This window comes from Bubalus bubalis, chromosome 8, assembly GCF_019923935.1.
Source record: "Bubalus bubalis isolate 160015118507 breed Murrah chromosome 8, NDDB_SH_1, whole genome shotgun sequence".
Lineage (NCBI taxonomy): Eukaryota > Metazoa > Chordata > Mammalia > Artiodactyla > Bovidae > Bubalus > Bubalus bubalis.
This window is the reverse complement of record NC_059164.1, coordinates 37324908-37342334: the sequence shown is the minus strand read 5'-3', so window position 1 is coordinate 37342334 and position 17427 is coordinate 37324908. Positions and strand designations below refer to the sequence as shown.

The following is a 17427-nucleotide window of genomic DNA, read 5'->3' as shown; positions in this document are numbered from 1 at the left end:
TGTAAATTGTTTCCATGGATGTCTTCTTTCTATTTTATTTGTGTTTTCTTCTCTCTTAATTCATCCTTATAAACCATCAGTTATTTTCTGTAAATCATGCATAGTTATGAAGATTTTCACAAACATATTGATGTAGTTTTGCCTAGAGTCGTTCTGTTTCTGGTGATAACCCTTTACATTACTTTTCTTCATGCTTTCTTTTGTACAATTCAGTTCCACAATGCCAGATCCTTATTAAGTCTCAATTTAGAGAAAAAAGATGATCCCCAAAATGTTGCCTGATGGGATAATTCATTTCAGTGTGTCCAATTCTTTTGTATCTCTATGCTGTTTGTAAATGTCATGATGTGCCTAGCTGGAAATATTTTCCCTCAAAATATAATAGAGCCCATTCTATTTAAATATTTCATTTTGAAATAATCAATGGAAAATGTTTTACCAATCTTATTTACCATGTTTATTTTTTAGCTGTTTTGCCAAAATGTGCACATTTTCTTTCACCGTGTCTTTGAACTGCACCCAGTTCCTTTTATGGCTACATTTCTTATATGTACTTTACCTATTTTTTGTTGTTGTTGTTTATATAGAAAAATTGATATAAATCACAATCTTTCAATAATTTTATCATCACTGTTTTTATATTAGCCTAAATCTGTCATATAGAAAATAATAGCTGCATACCTGTTCCATGGAGATACTTTTATAAATCACTGTTTGATTCCACTCAGGATTAAGACTTTTCTGAACGTATTTAGTCCTTCTCTTGTACTCAGCACTGAATTTGAAGAAAAGAAAAAGTTATCTTGATTATTCACCTTGACTGATGACTTCATAGTCAACCTGAAGGGCATGCAGACTTTTAAAGGTACTTTGTTGTGAATTACTATATAATCATCTCATCATACTGATGTCTTAAACCATATTTTAAGTTGAATGCACAATAACAATTTTAAAATATCTTAGAATACTTTAGTTTTATTTTCCCTAAGGTAAATTTTTTTTAAAGAAAAGCTTTTTGGTGTTCTAACTGTAATATAATTTTAGAAATCTTAATCTCTCCTGAATGTGTGAGATAATTACATGAACTATACAGTAAGGTCAGTATATTCTTATCCCATAAATAATAATTTGGTATTTAACTTTCCAATAGTTTTGCAACTGATCATTTCAGCAAAGCCAAATGGTTTTTCAATTTTTTTCCATAAAAAACTATAATAACTGTATTGACTGAGGAAAGGATGAAAAATGGCAGTTGCTATAGCTGAGATCTCATGAACATTTGTTATATTTATAGTATATTCTGACACTTTTAGTAAAACAGTAATATAGTTATGAAACAATCCTAATTAAATATAAATTCTTGGTTTCTGTTGATACCTTGTTATAAATGATAAACCAAATCAAAACTTTTCTTTATTCATTATAACTTGTGGCATTTGAGTTTGTCCTTGACTCTTCCATGCCCTCTGATCAACAGTTAGAAGCTTATATTTTACATGTTTAAGCATGGGTATTTTTAAAACTTATTTAATTAAGTTTGACAAAACATCTATACTGAGCATCAATCAATGGAGTTGGAATCACTGCTATTTGCTATGAGCCAATGGCACCCACACAGACCAAACCTTTCTCTAACATTCACTGGCTTTTCCCTAATTTTTAGCCTGGAAAACAAACCTATTATGTTGGTACAAATGTAATTATGGCTTTGGACTATGAATTCTAAAGAATTATCAGTAGGCTCAAATACATCTTTATTAATCAAAATAAGGAACCATTACAATCAACACACTTTTGCCACCGAGAAGTTTGTTTATTCCTGTAGCATAAAAATCCATGCTTTGGGATTTGATGAACTCTTGGAAAACATTTTCTGCCTCCAGCTGGTTGTGGAAGCATTTCCCCTCAAAAACTTGTCAAGATGCTTGAGAAGTGGTAGTCAGTTGGTGAGAGGTCAGGTGAATATGGAGTATGAGGCAAAACTTTGTAGCTCAATTTGTTCAATTTTTGAAATGTTGGTTGTGCAACATGCTGTTGGGCATTGTGGCAGAGAATTGGGCCCTTTCTGTTGACCAGTGTCGGCTGCAGGCATTGCAGCTTTTGGTGCATCTCATTGATTTGCTGAGCATACTTCTCAGATGTAATGGTTTCATTGGGGCTCTGAAAGGGGCAGTCGATCAGCAGCAGACCACCAAACAGTGACCATGACCTTTGTTTGGTGCAAATTTGGCTTTGGGAAGTGTTTTATTTATTTATTTATTTATTTTTAATTTAATTTTATTTTTAAACTTTACATAACTGTATTAGTTTTGCCAAATATCAAAATGAATCCGCCACAGGTATACATGTGTTCCCCATCCTGAACCCTCCTCCCTCCTCCCTCCCCATTTCATCCCTCTGGGTCGTCCCAGTGCACCAGCCCCAAGCATCCAGTATTGTGCATCGAACCTGGACTGGCAACTCGTTTCATACATGATATTTTACATGTTTCAATGCCATTCTCCCAAATCTTCCCACACTCTCCCTCTCCCACAGAGTCCATAAGACTGTTCTGTACATCAGTGTCTCTTTTGCTGTCTCGTACACAAGGTTATTGTTACCATCTTTCTAAATTCCATATATATGTGTTAGTATACTGTATTGGTGTTTTTCTTTCTGGCTTACTTCACTCTGTATAATAGGCTCCAGTTTCATCCACCTGATTAGAACTGATTCAAATGTATTCTTTTTAATGGCTGAATAATACTCCATTGTGCATATGTACCACGGCTTTCTTATCCATTCATCTGCTGATGGACATCTAGGTTGCTTCCATGTCCTGGCTATTATAAACAGTGCTGCGATGAACACTGGGGTACTCGTGTCTCTTTCCCTTCTGGTTTCCTCAGTGTGTATGCCCAGCAATGGGATTGCTGGATCATAAGGCAGGTCCTTTTCCAGTTTTTTAAGGAATCTCCACACTGTTCTCCAGAGTGGCTGTACTAGTTTGCATTCCCACCAACAGTGTAAGAGGGTTCCCTTTTCTCCACACCCTCTCCAGCATTTATTACTTGTAGACTTTTGGATCGCAGCCATTCTGACTGGTGTGAAATGGTACCTCATAGTGGTTTTGATTTGCATTTCTCTGATAATGAGTGATGTTGAGCATCTTTTCATGTGTTTGTTAGCCATCTGTATGTCTTCTTTGGAGAAATGTCTATTTAGTTCTTTGGCCCATTTTTTGATTGGGTCATTTATTTTTCTGGAGTTGAGCTGTAGGAGTTGCTTGTATATTCTCGAGATTAGTTGTTTGTCAGTTGCTTCATTTGCTATTATCTTCTCCCATTCTGAAGGCTGTCTTTTCACCTTGCTAATAGTTTCCTTTGATGTGCAGAAGCTTTTAAGGTTAATTAGGTCCCATCTGTTTATTTTTTCTTTTATTTCCAATATTCTGGGAGGCGGGTCATAGAGGATCCTGCTGTGATGTATGTCAGAGAGTGTTTTGCCTATGTTCTCCTCTAGGAGTTTTATAGTTTCTGGTCTTACGTTTAGATCTTTAATCCATTTTGAGTTTATTTTTGTGTTTGGTGTTAGAAAGTGTTCTAGTTTCATTCTTTTACAAGTGGTTGACCAGAGTTCCCAGCACCACTTGTTAAAGAGATTGTCTTTAATCCATTGTATATTCTTGCCTCCTTTGTCAAAGATAAGGTGTCCATATGTGCGTGGATTTATCTCTGGCTTTCTATTTTGTTCCATTGATCTATATTTCTGTCTTTGTGCCAGTACCATACTGTCTTGATAACTGTGGCTTTGTAGTAGAGCCTGAAGTCAGGTAGGTTGATTCCTCCAGTTCCATTCTTCTTTCTCAAGATCACTTTGGCTATTCGAGGTTTTTTGTTTTTCCATACAAATTGTGAAATTATTTGTTCTAGCTCTGTGAAGAATGCTGTTGGTAGCTTGATAGGGATTGCATTGAATCTATAGATTGCTTTGGGTAGTATACTCATTTTCACTATATTGATTCTTCCAATCCATGAACATGGTATATTTCTCCATCTGTTAGTGTCCTCTTTGATTTCTTTCACCAGTGTTTTATAGTTTTCTATATATAGGTCTTTAGATTCTTTAGGTAGATATATTCCTAAGTATTTTATTCTTTCCGTTGCAATGGTGAATGGAATTGTTTCCTTAATTTCTCTTTCTGTTTTCTCATTATTAGTGTATAGGAATGCAAGGGATTTCTGGGTGTTGATTTTATATCCTGCAACTTTACTATAGTCATTGATTAGTTCTAGTAATTTTCTGGTGGAGTCTTGAGGGTTTTCTATGTAGAGGATCATGTCATCTGCAAACAGTGAGAGCTTTACTTCTTCTTTTCCAATTTGGATTCCTTTTATTTCTTTTTCTGTTCTGATTGCTGTGGCCAAAACTTCCAAAACTATGTTGAATAGTAATGGTGAAAGTGGGCACCCTTGTCTTGTTCCTGACTTTAGAGGAAATGCTTTCAATTTTTCACCATTGAAGATAATGTTTGCTGTGGGTTTGTCATATACAGCTTTTATTATGTTGAGGTATGTTCCTTCTATTCCTGCTTTCTGGAGAGTTTTTATCATAAATGGATGTTGAATTTTGCCAAAGGCTTTCTCTGCATCTATTGAGATAATCATATGGTTTTTATTTTTCAATTTGTTAATGTGGTGTATTACATTGATTGATTTGCGGATATTGAAGAATCCTTGCATCCCTGGGATAAAGCCCACTTGGTCATGGTGTATGATCTTCTTAATGTGTTGTTGGATTCTGATTGCTAGAATTTTGTTAAGGATTTTTGCATCTATGTTCATCAGTGATATTGGCCTGTAGTTTTCTTTTTTTGTGGCATCTTTGTCAGGTTTTGGTATTAGGGTGATGGTGGCCTCATAGAATGAGTTTGGAAGTTTACCATCCTCTGCAATTTTCTGGAAGAGTTTGAGCAGGATAGGTGTTAGCTCTTCTCTAAATGGGAAGTGTTTTAGAGCTTCTTCTTGGTCCAGTCACTAAGCTGGTCATTGACGATTGTCATGTACAATCCACTTTTTGTTGCACATCACAATCCAATTAAGAAATGGTCCATTGTGTGGAATAAGAGAAGAAGACATTTCTATTTATAATATATGTGCTCCTGAAATGAGTACAAGAGAAGATGACACTTCAAAATGGTGATTTTTTGATTTCTGGCCAGCTCATGAGGAACCCACTTATTAAGCTTTTTCATCTTTCCAATTTGCTTCAAATACTGAATGACCATAGAATGGTTGACCCTGAGTTCTTTGGCAACATCCTGTGTAGTAGTAAGAAGATCAGCTTTGATGATGCTCTCAGTTGGTTGATGTCAACTTCTGATGGCTGGCCACTATGCTCATCTTCAAGGCTCGTCTCCTTGCAAAACTTCTTGAACCACCACTGTGCAATATGTTCACTAGCAGTTCCTGGGCCAAAAGCATTGTTGATTTCATGAGTTGTCTTTGCTACTTTATGACCCATTTTGAACTCAAATAAGAAAATTGCTTGAATTTGCTTTTTGTCTAACATCATTTCAATGGTATAAAATGAATATAGACAGCAAGTAATAAGTCATTAGCAAAAAACATTAAGTGAGAAATGTGCATTAAAATGATGTATCAGATCAGATCAGATCAGATCAGTCTCTCAGTCGTCTCCGACTTTTTGCAACCCCATGAATCGCAGCACGCCAGGCCTCCCTGTCCATCACCAACTCCCGGAGTTCACTCAGACTCACGTCCATCGAGTCAGTGATGCCATCCAGCCACCTCATCCTCTGTCATCCCCTTCTCCTCCTGCCCCCAATCCCTCCCAGCATCAGAGTCTTTTCCAATGAGTCAACTCTTCACATGAGGTGGTAGAGTTTCAGCTTTAGCATCAGTCCTTCCAAAGAAATCCCAGGGCTGATCTCTTTCAGAATGGACTGGTTGGATCTCCTTGCAGTCCAAGGGACTCTCAAGAGTCTTCTCCAACACCACAGTTCAAAAGCATCAATTCTTCGGCACTCAGCCTTCTTCACAGTCCAACTCTCACATCCATACATGACCACAGGAAAAACCATAGCCTTGACTGAACGGACCTTTGTTGGCAAAGTAATGTCTCTGCTTTTTAATATGCTGTCTAGGTTGGTCATACTTTCCTTCCAAGGAGTAATCGTCTTCTAATTTCATGGCTGCAGTCACCATCTGCAGTGATTTTGGAGCCCAGAAAAATAAAGTCTGACACTGTTTCCACTGTTTCCCCATCTATTTTCCATGAAGTGATGGGACTGGATGCCATGATCTTCGTTTTCTGAATGTTGAGCTTTAAGCCAACTCTTTCACTCTCCATTTTCACTTTCATCAAGAGGCTTTTTAGTTCCTCTTCACCTTCTGCCATAAGGGTGGTGTCATCTGCATATCTGAGGTTATTGAGATTTCTCCCGGCAATCTTGATTCCAGCTTGTGTTTCTTCCAGTCCAGCGTTTCTCATAATGTACTCTGCATATAAGTTAAATAAACAGGGTGACAATATACAGCCTTGACGTACTCCTTTTCCTATTTGGAACCAGTCTGTTTTTCCATGTCCAGTTCTAACTGTTGCTTCCTGACCTGCATACAAATTTCTCAAGAGGCAGATCAGGTGGTCTGGTATTCCCATCTCTTGAAGAATTTCCCACAGTTTATTGTGATCCACACAGTCAAAGGCTTTGGCATAGTCAATAAAGCAGAAATAGATGCTTTTCTGGAACTCTCTTGCTTTTTTTCCCCATGATCCAGCAGATGTTGGCAATTTGATCTCTGGTTCCTTTGCCTTTTCTAAAACCAGCTTCAACATCAGGAAGTTCACGGTTCACATACTGCTGAAGCCTGGCTTGGAGAATTTTGAGCATTACTTTCCTAGTGTGTGAGAACAACCATATTTATTTAGAATGTATTCCAATATCAGATGGCAAATTTCAACAATGCAAAAACTGCAATTACTTTTGCACCAACATAATATTTGTCTGGGGTCCTTTCCTGTGCCTGGAATTCATAAATTGCCTTTCCCTGAAAGTAGTGGATCTTCATCCTGGATCTGCAGTTCTGTTCCCAGCAATGGACAACAGACTAACTCTTGTTATATTAATGGCCTCAAGCCTTGCTAAATTCTGGAATATTTACTATTGTTCCCCAGACACTAGTTTATTCATTCTAGAAAGAAATATTGAGAGTCAACTCCCATTTCACCACTCACTTTTAGAGATATGTCCTACAGCCAAAGCTCAACATTCAGAAAACTAAGATCATGGCATCTGGTCCCATTACTTCATGGCAAATAGATGGGGAAACAGTGGAAACAGTGGCTGACTTTATTTTTCTGGGCTCCAAAATCACTTCAGATGGTGACTGCAGCCATGAAATTAAAAGACACTTACTCCTTGGAAGGAAAGTTATGACCAGCTTAGACAGCATAATAAAAAGCAGAGACATTACTTAGCCAACAAAGGTCTGTCTAGTCAAGGCTATGGTTTTTCCAGTGGTCATGTATGGATGTAAGAGTTGGACTATAAAGAAAGCCAAGCATTGAAGAATTGATGCTTTTGAACTGTGGTGTTGGAGAAGACTCTTGAGAGTCCCTTGGACTGCAAAGAGATCCGACCAGTCCATCCTAAAGGAGATCAATCCTGGGTGTTCATTTTAAGGACTGATGTTGAAGCTGAAACTCCAATAGTTTGGCCACCTGATGCAAAAAGCTGACTCATTTGAAAAGACCCTGATGCTGGGAAAGATTGAAGGCAGGAGGAGAAGGGGACAACAGAGGATGAGATGGTGGGATGGCATCATCGACTTGATGGACATGGGTTTGGGTGAACTCCGGGAGTTGGTGATGGACAGGGAGGCCTGGCGTGCTGTGGTTCATGAGGTTGCAAAGAGTCGGACATGACTGAGCGACTGAACTGAACTATAGCCAAATATCTTTTTTCTCCCTCTGGCTTTATTCTCTTTCTTATCGCATATACAAGGGCAATAATCTCCAACACTGATTGCCTGTTAGAATCACTCTAGGATCTGTGTTCCAACTGTGGGGGGTGGGGCAAACTGTACGCATCCACATCTCCCTTCCCTTTAACCCTTATGAGAGTCTTATTTAATAGTCCTGGAGTGAGGCTTGAGCATCAGAATTTTTAAAATGACATGAGTAAATCTAATGTGCTGTCAAGATTGAGAACTGACTAGTTTATGTCTCCAAAGACTTCACATTTCAGCCACTGTGAACTGAATTCAATTTAAGAAATGAAGCAGTACTGTTCTCATTTTTAACCAACCTATTTGAATATACAAAAATAAGAACACGATGTGACAATTTTGTCATTCAGCATAAAATGCAAAGAATTCTGGGGAAATGAATAGGCAATGATTCAAAGACACACCAACTTTCATAGACTGTGGACAGAAAGTATATATTTTTATGTATCAGTTCAGTTCAGTTCATCGCTCAGTCATGTCCGACTCTTTGCGACCCCATGAATCGCAGCACGCCAGGCCTCCCTGTCCATCACCAACTCCCGGAGTTCACTCAGACTCACGTCCATCGAGTCAGTGATGCCATCCAGCCATCTCATCCTCTGTCGTCCCCTTCTCCTCCTGCCCCCAATCCCTCCCAGCTTCAGGGTCTTTTCCAATGAGTCAACTCTTTGCATGAGGTGGCCAAAGCACTGGAGTTTCAGCTTTAGCATCATTCCTTCCAATTTTTATGTATATGTTTTAGATAAATCTGTCTAGTGAAGTTTATATACTCAAGTATTCAGAAAGTTCCACTTTGACTTATTCCAATTTTACTCTAGAGAATTCTCCCACATGTACCTAAAGAATTGTTCAAGAACATTCATTGCAATATTGTTTCTAATAGTATGTGAATAAGATAGGAAATACAGGCATTATAATATATTCATTCAATGAAATTTAAGAAGTAGTTAAACTGAATGAAAATACCTTATATATCAACATGGATAAATATTTAAAAAAATCTTTAGCAAATACTTTTCAAAAGAAAGCCTAGAGTAGGTTATCAAGATATAAATTGAAATCACATGAAATAATACTATAAATTATTTACATCTACTTGTATATATGTATGACAAATATGTTAATATCATAAGACAGCATGGGAGTTATAGATGTTACACTCTATTTAGTGGTTATCTCAGATAAACAGGGGAATGGTTTCAGAGGGCTTCAGGGGTAGCTATAATATACTTTTTATTAAAAAAAAAACCCTGAAGCCAATATAGCAAAATATCAAGACTTGATAAAACTGGATATCAAGAATATAAGTACTTGTGACAGTATTTTCTATAATATTCAGTAAGTTTAAAATATTTTATAACAAAAATCAAAAATTATTTTAGCAAATTACATCCTTTTATATTTTATGATTTTGCTTTTTAAATTAAGGGTGATATAAGAAGAATGAGTATGATCACTTATCAGTTAATAGTCAACTTTGGTTGCTACTTTAGTATTCATGGCTAGTTCTCTAGTAGAATTTAAAAAAAGCACATTGTAGTATGAGTTTTAAAGTTTCTGTTTTGGACTTAATTATCATAATGTGAGATCATGGGAAAAAACATATTAGGGATAAGATTCATAATACAGTGAACAGTGGTAAAAATGTTATTTTTTTCAAATGCTGAAAAACGGAAAGCATATAATTTTAAAATAAGATTGAAGATGGAAATTAATGTCAAATGCAAACTCATGTATTTTTATTAAAATTCTAGATATGCCAATATATATTTAAACAGCCAAAACTATTGAAATGTCTTCAAAAGATATATTAGTCACTATTTTTCCTTTATTTATAAATATTAACAATTGTAATAACATTTCACATGTATATTTTAGTAATTCTTTCACTGATATCTAGCAAAATTACTGAATGCCAACTTTGTGTCAGGAACTATGCTCTATAAAAATGTACAACTGCAAAACTTTTAATTGTATTGACACACCATTATATCATGAGAAACACTTTGTAAAGTCAGCACATTAAAATAATAACAGCTAACGTTAATGAAAGGCTTTTTCACAGGCAGTCTAAGTGCTTTTCATGTGTTAAATTATTTAATCCTCAAAGCAACTCTGTGAGTCAGGTATTATTTATTATCTTATTTTATAGCTGATAAGAACTGAAGCTCAGAGGAATTAAGGCAAGCAGGTAAGGCTGCAGTTATTAATTCATAGGACAAGGTTTCAATAACAAGGAAACTGATTTCTTGCTCTTGAACATGGGCTATATGAACTCAGTTAATTAAGCCCATCATAAAATGTGACTAATCTATCAATTTTCTTAATTTTTCATTAGCTGAAGTGTCTAGTTTGTCTTATTTTAAAATCTAAAATTATACACCTCAAATTAAATATATATTTATACATATACAACATAAATTATTTACAGCATGTATATATATACACATACTGAAAATCAGGACAGTTTTAGAGTTGCTTAGGGAAATAATGAATGGTATGTTGTAAGACAGTGTTGTGGAACTAAGGATAATTAGTATAAATATTAACTTTTGTCCAGATACAATCAGATATAACCCCAATTAGTTGGGAAAAATTTAGATGTTTAATTTACTAGACAATATAAGTTCGACTCTCCAGTTTGTATCCTTTGCCTTTAGGGTTAATGAAGGTAAACACACCTTACTCCTGATCTTGCCTCTACCAGCCCAGGTTGACTAGTGTAAATGCAAATGAAATCCTTTGCAATCTTTTCACACTTGAATTTGCTGACGTGCAGAGAAGGCCACAAAGGTTTGCCTTCATTTACCCTTGTCTTATAGCTACCATGTACTGACTATTTTGGGCAAAATGCCAATGGACTATGTTCTGACTTTACACAATTGGAAACTCCACAGTTCTCAGCACCATATCAAAATCTGTGGATTTACAAGTTGAAGGTGGCCAGGTAAGCAGAATTCTTGAATGTGAGCAGAAATCCAGGTGGAGAAAAAAGTGGAGCTCATTTTTCTTTCCTACCTTGTCTAATAAACACACTACGGTCTCTAATGGGAAGGCTGAAATAATATTGTTTTAGGATAAGTAAGTCATATCTAATAATCAGAGACTTTTTTTAATAAGTGAAAATAAAAAGCCAATAAATCAAGATGGGACATGGTACTTATCAAAAAAGCTAAACCTTTGTTTCCTTTAAGTTTTGACTTATTTCTTTTTTCTTTGATTTTTATTGTATGGTCACTTTTTCATAAGTAGGTATGATTTTAAGGCTGACAGGAAATATACTTAAAATTCAATTATTTTCTCCTAAACCAGCAGAATAAAACAGTTCTCTGAGTTTCTCTTTAATTAAAAAAAATTGAGAAAGAAGAATGGAATATAATGGCTTATTTATATTTAACCCTCATAGAATTATATAAAATATTGAAGGTCTTCATTTATTTGCTTTCTCTTGATTGGAAAAATACATACATATTTCTTTATTGAAAAATATATAATGAGTCACATATATACATATATATACACATAAATATATACATATACATACATAAACACACACACACACATAAAGTGAAGTGAAAGTCACTCAGTCGTGTCTGACTCTTTACCCCATGGACTATACAGTCGATGAAATTCTCCAGGCCAGAATACTGGAGTGGGTACCCTTTCCCTTCTCCAGGGGATCTTCTCAACTCAGGGATTGAACCCAGGTCTCCCGCATTGCAGGCAGATTCTTTACCAGCTGAGCCACAGGGAAGACCAAGAATACTGGAGTCGATAGCCTACCCCTTTTCCAGCAGAGCTTCCTAACCCAGGAATTAAACTGGGGTCTCCTGCATTGCAGGTGGATTCTTTACAAGCTGAGCCACAGGGAAGCCTAAGAATACTGGAGTAGATAGCCTATCCCTTCTTCAGCAGATCTTTCTGACCTCGGAATTAAACTAGGGTCTCCTGCATTGCAGGCGGATTCTTTACCAGACAAGTTTTCTTCAAACTTACTCCTCTGAGGATATTGCCTTTAATTTAGCAAGAAGCACAGAGCATATCCCATTTTACAAGCTCTGTTTCTCTGTGTGAAAGAATGCATATATGACTTGTCACTTGATTGTGCTCCCTGAGGTCTGAGACTATGGCTGTGTTCTCAATTCCAACCCCAGCAAAGAGTTTGGAGTAGTTTCTGCTAAATAAATGTTTATTGAATGGATCCTTAAAACATGTTTGTACTTCTTTTTTTCTTTAAAATCTACTGAAATAAAAGAAGTTTTGGCCTTCAAATTGTAAATATATAAAACATGTATACCTGTTTCACATTCGTTCCAGAGGAAATAGTTTGAAATGCTAACAAGGGTGTTTAGAGAAAGTCCAGCCAGGAACTGGGCTTCCAGGTACCAGAATAGTGAAAATAAGCTTCAATTAGAGCAAAATCTCATCAGTGTGGAAAAAAAAAATCTGCCCTTTGTCTAGCAGTGTAATGCAAGAAAGCAGAACGAAGTCCTTCAGATATGCTCATTTTCATTTCTTAACTATCTAGGCACAAGTATTGCGTTAATGGACTCTAGGCTATTGTCTGTCTTTCACCTCATCTTGGCTGATATCTGGGCTATCAGAGCTTATGAACATCTTATTCTAAGGATGGGAAGAGGAAATGAAAGGAGACAAGAAAACCAGACCAGTGAAATTCTTTTAGTTAACAGGACATTAAATTTTTTTTTTAATCATTAAGGATGTATTATACTTATTACTGAAGAAAAGTTGCCTGATTTTCTAAATAGTGTTGTTAAATAATTTTGTATAATTCAGTAGCCAAAGCATTCTCTATCTCTTTTCTGTTGCAGGGTTAAGTGACCACTGGCAACATGAAATTTATTATACATCTCTATAAATAATAGCAACTGCCATTTATTGAGAGCTTATTATGTGCTTGACATTATGCTTATCATTTTTGGTACATTCTTCATGTGTTTGACAAAAATCCTGGGAGGGGGCTATTAAGATTCCTAGGTAGAAGAGGACATAGTTTTAGAGAAACCTCACAATTTCGAAGTGGTAGGGCTGAAATTCAAACTCAAGCTCTTAAGGACTTTACTCATTGGCCTCTTCAGTCTAACTTACAATGTCAATACTTTATCAGTATAATTCCTTTTCACACTGACAGTTCTAGAAGACATGATGAAAATAACTTCACTATGAAAGATATGACGAAGGGACTTCTAGATCTTCTATACTGTAATCCAGCACATCTCAGATTATTTTGACTATTATTTACATTTACAAAAAACATGTTCTCTTCTAAATTAAATATAGACAAGCACTGTCATTCTGACAATTTCCCCCTGGTTTCTCCTGATAAAAGAGAGAAAGCTTCTGAGTAAAGGGACTGATCATGTCTGTTCTGAAGTGACATGATCCCTTTGAAACAAAACTCATTTTGCCAGTCTGAGAGGTCTGGATGATGCCTGAGTAGAGAAAACCAGTCATAAAAAATGACCTTTCTCAGTTTCAAATTTTCTGGTAGCCATAATTATGTGGCTGCAAGGAAACAGCTTCTGGGCACCAGAAGGTTGTAGTGGCTAATACTATTCTTTGAAATATTTAAATATTTAAGCTCTAACAAATCAGAAACTGCCTGTTTTGCTCAACAGTTTGTCAGGTTTAGTAAAGATGCTGAATTTTATTATCAAAGACAAAAATCCTGTACCATTAATATTCTGGGTGGGATTAAAATTCCCATCACTGTGTTGCTACAGATGGTACAAGATTCACCTCCCCACTAAATAACACATTCAATTTATATGCAATGAGGTGTGCAAAAAGTGCTTTTGGCTATATATTAAGAAAACCCCTTAACTAACAATATACTGATTCAACACCCTCTAGCAGAAAATAGACAAAGGAAGTTGTTATCATGCTGGAACAGGCAGATTATGGCATCCTAAATTGCACAGCAATAATTTGGTGGTACATAAGGTCTAAAGGCATGGAAGTGTTTCATCATTAGGTCTGCTACAGCTGCTGCTGCTGCTAAGTCGCTTCAGTCGTGTCCGACTCTGTGCGACCCCAGAGATGACCGCCCACCAGGCCCTGCCGTCCCTGGGATTCTCCAGGCAAGAACACTGGAGTGGGGTGCCATTTCCTCCTCCAATGCATGAAAGTGAAAAGTGAAAGTGAAATCTCTCAGTCGTGTCCGACTCTTAGCGACCCCATGGACTGCAGCCTACCAGGCTCCTCCGTCCATGGGATTTTCCATGCAAGAGTACTGGAGTGGGGTGTCACTCATTAGGTCTAAGTGAGGGTAAAAGATGAGACAACTCTCATGTTTAAGATGGGGTATATACATAGTACTGGTCATCCAGAAGGCCAATTAATTTCTTCTGAAAAAACGAGTATATATTTTTTTAATTTGTCATAGAAGACTCAGAAGGACCTAAGCCATGATTACTGCATGAGAAGCTAAATGAATTTTAGCAGACAAATTATAAACAAAAACTTTAGTTATATCTAATTTCAGAATGATATTTCTTTATCATACTTCTCTATGTTTTTACTATTTTCTACTTTTCTATCCTCTTCTGCACATATCTGCTAAACATATTTAGTAATGATGTGATCAGAACAGTCTGCTATTAGCACAATTGATCCCAACATACAGAAAAATAAAAATTATAACTGCAGGTAAATGTACACGAAAGGCAAAAAAAAAAAAAAAAAAAAAAAAAAGAACTCTAGACATTTCAGCAAAGTGCGACACTGAAAGAGAACCAACTCTACCTTGCATTCTGGACAACCATGACTTGACTGCATTGATTCCAAGATCGAGAATGAAGGATACAGCAGGAAAGTAAGAAAGACAGGAAGAAAAAAGTTAGGAACAGAAGTAAGGAAGAAAATGTGAGAATAAAAACTAAAGGAGCTGCACCATAATACACAAACAACATGAGGTAGAAAATAATCGTTGAACCAAGGTGAAAATAATGCTTCCCAAGTGTAATACATTCCAAGGTCTTGGTCACTATAGTAGTTAGGAGTAATTTAAAGAAAGGGCTAGGAATCGAATAGGAATGGCATACTAGCTTGCTTTTTGGTCAAATCCGATCTAGCAGGCATATTTTGTTTGATAAATTGCATGGGGATAGCTTTCGGTGGGAGCCTCACTCTTCATTTCATTATAGTTCCCACCCATCTTTCTGTTACCCACTCCTGAATGGACTGCCATATTCATGCCATCTGTCTGATCTTTCCAGTTATTCAAGTTTGCAACAGGATTGCAATAGGATTAAAACATATCCTGTAACAAATAAAAGATAACCACTCTTTTATAGTACAAAAGGTGACACTCTAGGGTATTAAAGAAGATAGAAAATTAAATGAGAGTGTCTATTTTCACTCATTAGCAAATGCTGATTAGAGATATAGCCTTGGTAGTGATTTCCTCTTATACTGTCATTAAACAACACTAACGGTCAAATGACCCAAATAAAAGGCAGAATGCAGTTATCAGTTTGTTATATTTATGTTAAAAAAATAAAGTACTCGAGGAGGAGGGATAAATTAGGAGTTTGAGATTAGCAGTTACAGACTACTACATGTAAAACAGATAAACAGCAAATTCTACTGTAATGCACAGAAACTATACTCAGTATCTTGAATTAAATCAGTTTGCTGTATACAGAAACGAATGCAACATTGAAAATCAACTATATTTCAAAAGAGTAGAAACATTGCAGTTATACTACTACATAAAGATATAAACTAACATAGAAACTCCCCTTTCATGTTCTATAGGGCTAGTTTGAAATGTCTATGAATTAAAACTAGAGTAACAATACCAGCAACTCTAAGTTTCTAAATAAAATTGTTGGGTAGGATGAAATTAAGGGCTGTATACTGAATTAGATATATCACTTGGCAATTTTCAAATTATTTTCTGAGTATTATCTAATTTGATTTTCCTGAGCAACTGAAAATTATGGCTCTCTCTACCATGGCTCTTTCAATATCAACAAGGAAAGTGAATCTCTCAGAATTGATGATTTGACAGTTGTGACAACTGGTAAGCAGCATTCAAATGAACTCTAATTTAGATCCTGTTCAAACAGACCAAATATAGTTATAGAACATACTTGGTATGATTTTAGTGTTTATACATTTTTTGAGCTTTGTTTTATGGCCCACAACATAGTTTATGATGGTTAATGTTCCATGTGCACTTGAAAAGTATATGTGTATATATATATATATATACACATACATATTCTGCTGTTGATGGGCAGAATATTTTATATATATCAACTAGGTCATCAAACTGGCTAAGAAAATATTAGGAGGCAATTGGGGGAAATAGATTTAAAAATTAAAAGTTATTATGGCTATGTGTGGTATTATAATTACTTAAAAAAAATTTTTTTTTAGAAATATATACTATTTGCATAAAAAAGTTACAATAGTTGAGATCTATTTTAAAATAATCTGCATGGAGGGAGTGTACAAGGGCAAAAATGAAACATGATTGGCTAGAAAGTGGTAATTGTTGAAGCTGAGTAATGGGTGCATGATGGATCATTATATTATTCTTTCTACTTATACTTCCAATGACTGAAAATTTCCCAGTAAAAAGTTACATTAAAATGTTGCTCTTCAAATTAAATGAAAACACAGCAAAAATGAAACCAGAGTCTTCAATAACCGTCCCCTAATTTTTTTAACTATACCTCCAATTGTTGATTACTTATGGTTCCATCATACTGATCTGGCTAGTATAAACTCTTCATAAAAGGTAATGATTTGTTGGGTCCAAATTACTGGTTTGAAGCCATCCCTGAATTATGATTTATATATAAGATTACAGCAATTTGCATTTATTATGTGAAAATTAAACATCTCTAAAGAGTACTTGCTTTATATAAACAGTTTATATATTACACAAGAGATTTAAAGAGATCTTTTTCATTTATCTACCAAAGTTGACATTTCAAATATTATTCTTATTTTTTTATTTTATAATTTTAGAACAGTGATTTGAAAATATGCATGTAAATAATGATCCATCAAGTCATTTAATGAGCATTTAATTATTGAATAATACACATGTCCTATAAGATAAAAGAGTAACTGGTGAGTCCTTGAACACTGGTTTCACAAATACATTTTGAAAGGTAAACTAATTCTTTAAATCTGCCACAGACAATTCCTGAAATGATTTCATAGTCTACCTGACTGGTCATAGCACAAGAAGTTTCTAGAACTAACATACTAATACGTTCTTATCCAAGCAGCTTTTGTTATGATCATGAATCTCCAAAAACCCATTAAGTCTTAATTATAAATTTTTAATTCCATCTTGCTTACTAATTGGAAATGAATAAGTATGACATGTATTATAGATAAAACTAAGAAAAAGATATAAAGCTCTTTAGAGATCAGA

The 17427-nt window shown here is 35.5% G+C and overlaps 1 protein-coding gene across 3 annotated transcripts in view; it reads right to left on the bottom strand.

Moving 5' to 3' along the window:
* Nucleotides 1–17427, bottom strand: part of PCLO (piccolo presynaptic cytomatrix protein) — a 391256-nt gene that overhangs the window by 62405 nt on the left and 311424 nt on the right. For 2 of the 3 annotated variants that reach the window (XM_025291036.3, XM_044946575.2), the window contains exons 16-17: nucleotides 14775–14801; nucleotides 682–775 (exon numbers count right to left, since the gene is read on the bottom strand). In XM_025291036.3, the coding sequence (XP_025146821.3) occupies nucleotides 682–775; nucleotides 14775–14801 (121 nt within the window). The remainder of the gene's footprint in view (nucleotides 1–681; nucleotides 776–14774; nucleotides 14802–17427) is intronic. The other variant, XM_045166378.1, reaches the window with a different exon arrangement.